The sequence below is a fragment of the Rhipicephalus sanguineus genome, chromosome 3 (genome assembly GCF_013339695.2).
Source record: "Rhipicephalus sanguineus isolate Rsan-2018 chromosome 3, BIME_Rsan_1.4, whole genome shotgun sequence".
Classification (NCBI taxonomy): Eukaryota; Metazoa; Arthropoda; class Arachnida; order Ixodida; family Ixodidae; genus Rhipicephalus; species Rhipicephalus sanguineus.
The window spans coordinates 50,827,826-50,832,897 of record NC_051178.1 but is presented as its reverse complement, the minus strand read 5'-3'; the positions used below and the strand labels follow the sequence as shown (position 1 = coordinate 50,832,897).

Sequence of the window (5,072 nt, the reverse complement as noted above, 5' to 3'; positions counted from 1 at the left end):
CATGTCTTAAAATTGTTGCATTAAAAGTTAGTATAATTACAGATGTTCTGTAAAATATAACTGCCCAGTAAACATCTTCTCATTGGACATAATCAACCTAGCTAAAGCTGTACCTTGGAGCAATCATTCATAAAATGTATGTTTCATAAACTGTATAAACTGTCATGAAGTTTCATAAACTGTATCTCTGTGTGCCATCAACAAACACATAGCCATAGGCTGGTAGAGTATTACTTGTTCACCAATATTTTCGCAGACAATGGACTCACTTGTGAGTTGTGACGCTAAAATTACACTCCTGCTTTTGTGCACTCACTCTCACTACTCTCATGCCCTCTCCCATATTACTCACCAACACTCACTCATCTGCACAATCACTGCCCCTCACACCTACTGGTACCCACCCATGTAAATGTACAGTTCTGACGGATTGAAACGCGACATCAAAATTTTTGCTATAATGACTGGTACACACAATTATACTCAAAATTACTGCATCATGTCACGATGAGTTTGGCCAAGAAAGGTACTGTTGGCCCGGATGTATGTGTTCAATTTGAAATTGCACTGGTATGACATGAAATGAACATGGTGGAAAGTATATGGGGGTTACTTAGCCTGAAATTGTCACGTTCCAATCCATCACTACTGTACATACATCCAGTCGCACCGACCGATAATCTCTCTGGTTAATGCTAATTCCACCATAGCATCACTGTCACCAGCTCTCATTCGTTGCCAAGTTAACACACACACATATTCATTCATACTTACATGCAGTGAAGCTCGGTGAGAGGACAGAAAGCAGCTCTTTCAGCACACCTTTATCCAGTTGTCTATTACAGGTGAGGTGATGGTGGGGAAATACAAAGCTATAGGCTTTGCTTGATACTTGTGTTAGCATATATAGCAATATTTACAGAAAAGACATAGATGAGAGATGTGATGTGGCAGTGAGAAGTCAAAGAGGTCTAAGCTTTTCTTTATTTGTGACACTAGGAAAACGTGACAAGTTGGAATGGACAAAGTACATGCAGCGATTCTGGACAGATTTAAGCCTGGTTGTAAGATAACAAGCCAGTGTGTCCCACATGGAAGATGGTGAATCTTATCACACCACTGAAGTCTTATACAATACTAACTTTAAAGAGGAAGGGGCAAGTGGAAAGTTGTAATGTGAAAAGCACACGTGGCGAGTGCTTTTAGTGAAATGATCAAAAGTGTGCCGTTTATATAAAGTCTACAGTAATGTAAACGAGGTATTATTTCGAGTCTTTGATTGCATTAGGAGTCATCCATATAAGCAGCGCGCATTTGCAGGGCAAGTTTCAGTATTTCACATTATTCTCATTATTTTACGTTTGTGAACTCTTAACTGTGTCTGCAACGTCAAAGCTATTACTACAAGATCAGATGAAATGATTGAAGCATCAAATGAGCGAGAGAACTTCATATATAAACAATCCTGTTCTGTGCAAGAGCCTTACATTCATGATGAACATGAACCCAGTAGATCATCAGTATAGAATTGGAATAGTAAAAAACCTAGTTTACGGAGCCCATAGGGACACCATATTCAACATTGTCACGTTACCGTGGTTACATTTCCTAATTGTAGCATACCATGCCAGGTTGCTGCCATGTCTTGAAATACTGCGGACTTACCAGCTCTACCGCCATTCGTTGTTGCCCTTTCGTTCAGCTTGCACCTTCCCCAGCTAGCCTTGGCGGCAACGCGCCGTTCCAGCCCACCTCGCTCTCTTTTCTTTGGTGACTCCCATCTGACAAAGACAGACCCACCACTGTATGAAGAAAAGAGCAGACCTCTTCAGACCATGACGCATGCAAGTCTCCCGAACGATGAGTAAACAAACTGCATTCCTTCTTTCGAATGCCTTTTGTTCTAGCTAACAAGAACATGCTTAAAAACGCTGTGTCCACTTGAGTACATTGACAGTAAGCTTGCCAAGTTTGTGCAGACTGAGGGTAGTATCACTCAGGAGAGGGTATGTGAGCCCCACTTTGTTCAACTTTGTTATGGTCGACATCGCTGCAATTTTACCATTCCGTATATCATTACAGGCTGGCAATACATGTTTCGTGGTCTTTGACATTGACCTATCTTCTCAAGCACATGCAGGGATGCATTGCAGCCTAATGCGCTCCTACCTCTGCAGATAAGGCCTTAGTGTTTTTAGCAAAAATTTTGCATTAGTAAGACTTGCACCTAAGCTTATGACGCTGTATCCTGTCTCTGTCAATGGTGAAGCTATTTTAATGTAAAAAATAATCACTGTGTCTGTGAAACAAGTAGCACGAATTAATGGCATGTGCACTTGGCACACAACAAACAAAAATGCCGCTAATGTTATTGCTCCTGCCACTCTCGCATGACCGCAAGTGCTGTAGCTGAAATAAACGCTGGCAAGCAATTGTTGCCAGCTGCTAATAATAGTGACATTGAAGCAGCCTGTCTGAAGCACACTGTAAACGTTTAACTAGGAAAACATATGGAGCAGTGATGGAATGTCAGCTGGAAAGGTAAAATACGAATGGCATAATTAATTCCTTTGATAAGCTTGGTCACACCAAACTATAAGGTGAACAAATGCCTCGCAATGAAAATTATTGTTCCTGCCACATTCCAGTTACAGCTTCACTTGACGGTAATACTTCGATGATCTGTGTGCAATGAGCTTTTATTGTGCTATTTTACGTTTGCTACTCCGAGAACAATGCCACTGGATTATACGCCCCACCTAAGTCATGTTACTGAGTGCAGATAATACTTTAAACATGTTGAACAAAGCGAAGAGCTTAGATAATGTTTCTCTAATGTATTATCACTTCAGCGAATGCCTTGCTTCACACGTTTTTGGCGCTGTTGAACATGATCGCACTATGTGGCCTTAGAAGTGAACTAGCATCCACGAAACAGAATTCTTGGAACGGTCATTGGCACAATTCAGTGTTGCCAATAAAAGACCATCGCTCTTGTTGGTTGTAATGATCACTGTCTGTCTCTCTCGCTGTTCATCAGCACGCAGGGAAACTGCAAGAAGGGAGGATTCACTCCTGTTAAGTGCGCAGCACTTCAGGAGTGAATCCTCCCTCCCGGTTTTTTGTCCTTCCACCGCCTTATGTCGCATGGACACGCAGCGGTCAATACAGGCCTCAAACAAGGCTAACGTTACTCAAAACCAGTGCAAAATAAACTAACAAGTTCTAAAATAATATAAACTACAGAAATAGCCATGAATTAATCGCAATAATTTACCTAAAATCGCGAAAAAAGCTTCTGAAACGTGCGGCAGATACTTGAGCCGTGCAAGAGAGGGCGCCACCACCTCGGCAAGCGCGCGATCGCCAGGGCGGTGGCAAGTGCCAAGGGAATCGCTGGGTTGCCCGTGCTGAGCACTTCCCCAGGTTTCACGGTAGTGGAGCTGCATTAATCGTAGGATTTAGAACTACACCAAGACCCAAACAAGAACATTTTTTATCAGTGCTTCTCGGCCTTGATCTGCAGCCTATGCGAACGCTTAGCATAACTCTGCGAAATGCCTTGTTTCCGGTGCGCACAGCTATAAAACATTGTTTTCGAGATTGCGGGAAAAGCGAAAGCCTATGGGGAGTTATATTCCCGCTATCTACGGCATTGGATTTAGCAAAAATTTAGACCTAAGGAACCAAATTTAGACACCATCTGCTCGGCTAGCTGGCAACCCTCAAAGTCTAGTCAAATTTTCAGTCAGAGACAGATTCAATCCAACGTTCCTTTTCACGTCAAAATGGCAGCGGCCACGAAGCGCAAGCGTCTCGGCGTGAGTAAAAACCGCAAGAAAGCGTGGAAAAAAACATGCGACGTCAACGATGTCGAAGACTTTTTGGAAGAACACGCACCACGACGAGCGGATCGGTGGCCCATTTCCAGTAAGCCGGACGAAGAGTTGTTCTTCGTTGGACAAGCTGCCGCGACTGCTAAGAGCTCGGCTCCGCTAGCGCAACGAGCAAGAAGCTGCGCCGCAACCGCAAGCTGAAATGCTTCAAAAACCTCGATCCGAGCTCCCCAGGTCCAAGGTAAGGCCACCCGTGAAACCGCGCCGTGTGCGGGACCCCGACGCTCGCAAGCCCGCCGAAGTTCGCGAAGCGCAGAGGCAGCGCCCTCGCCAAACGTCTCGAACAAGGCGCCGTGGACCGCCTGCGCAGCGTCGCGCCGAAAGGCTAAAGTCGTCACGAGCCGGTTCGAATTGACGGGGGCTTCGCGACCCTCTGGGGCGGTTGACGACGAAGACAATGGAGAACCATCGTCGACGCCGGCTGCGACTGGCCCCGTGAACTATCGCGTGCCGTCGCACCGACATCAGGAAGCCGTCGCTGCTGCCCGCGTGGGAGCCGCCCAACCAGGGGACGTCGTACCACCCGTCCGCACGCCGATCACCAGGACCTTTCTGCGGCGAGCGGTGGAGGTCGAGCAGCGGAAGCTGAACGAGGAACGGCGCCTGGACCGCTGCCTGGCGATGCCAACAAGCGGGACTGGCCACCGAGCAGGATCGACTCGCCGAGATGTCTCAGGGACTTTACGACCAGGAGGAAGAGGACGACGACGACCTGGACAGTGAACAGAAAGCCGTGGACGGTGAAGCTAAAACCGACGTCGCTTTGCCAGCGCCGACCGCCGTTCGCAAGACCCGGCAGCAGGAGACGTCGCGCCGCGGAGCAGAGAGGTTACGTCGAGAGGCTAAAGAGCGCAAGCAGGCGCGAGTGTTGGCAAACGACGTGTACCGCAGCCGGACGCTGAAGGCGCAGCTCCGACGCGACGCCGAGTCGTCCGAGGCGCGTCAGAAGCGCCGCCAACAGCGCGAGGGTCGACAAGCTGTACAACGCGCGGCGACTGAGCGCTTACAAGTACGAGGAACCGGACTTGCCGCTGAAGCTGTCCAGCGATTGCGCGAGTCGTTGCGCGAACTTCGGCCCGAGGTGAACGTGCTCGAGGACGATACAAGAGCCTGCAGCGCCGAAACGTCATCGAGACGCGCAAGCAGCAGAAGAAGGTGTCAAGACACGCCCAAGAA

General features: G+C 47.6%; 1 protein-coding gene across 1 annotated transcript in view; it reads left to right on the top strand.

The window, feature by feature from the left end:
• The first annotated feature begins 3,724 nt into the window (after positions 1–3,724).
• The window catches only part of LOC119385458 (ribosome biogenesis protein NOP53-like), a 3,935-nt gene continuing 2,587 nt past the window's right edge, over positions 3,725–5,072 (top strand). Inside the window, 7 exon segments of the mRNA XM_049413994.1 lie at positions 3,725–4,032; positions 4,207–4,364; positions 4,366–4,421; positions 4,488–4,857; positions 4,859–4,934; positions 4,937–4,993; positions 4,996–5,051. Of these exon segments, the coding sequence (XP_049269951.1) occupies positions 3,789–4,032; positions 4,207–4,364; positions 4,366–4,421; positions 4,488–4,857; positions 4,859–4,934; positions 4,937–4,993; positions 4,996–5,051 (1,017 nt within the window). The 5' untranslated portion in view covers positions 3,725–3,788.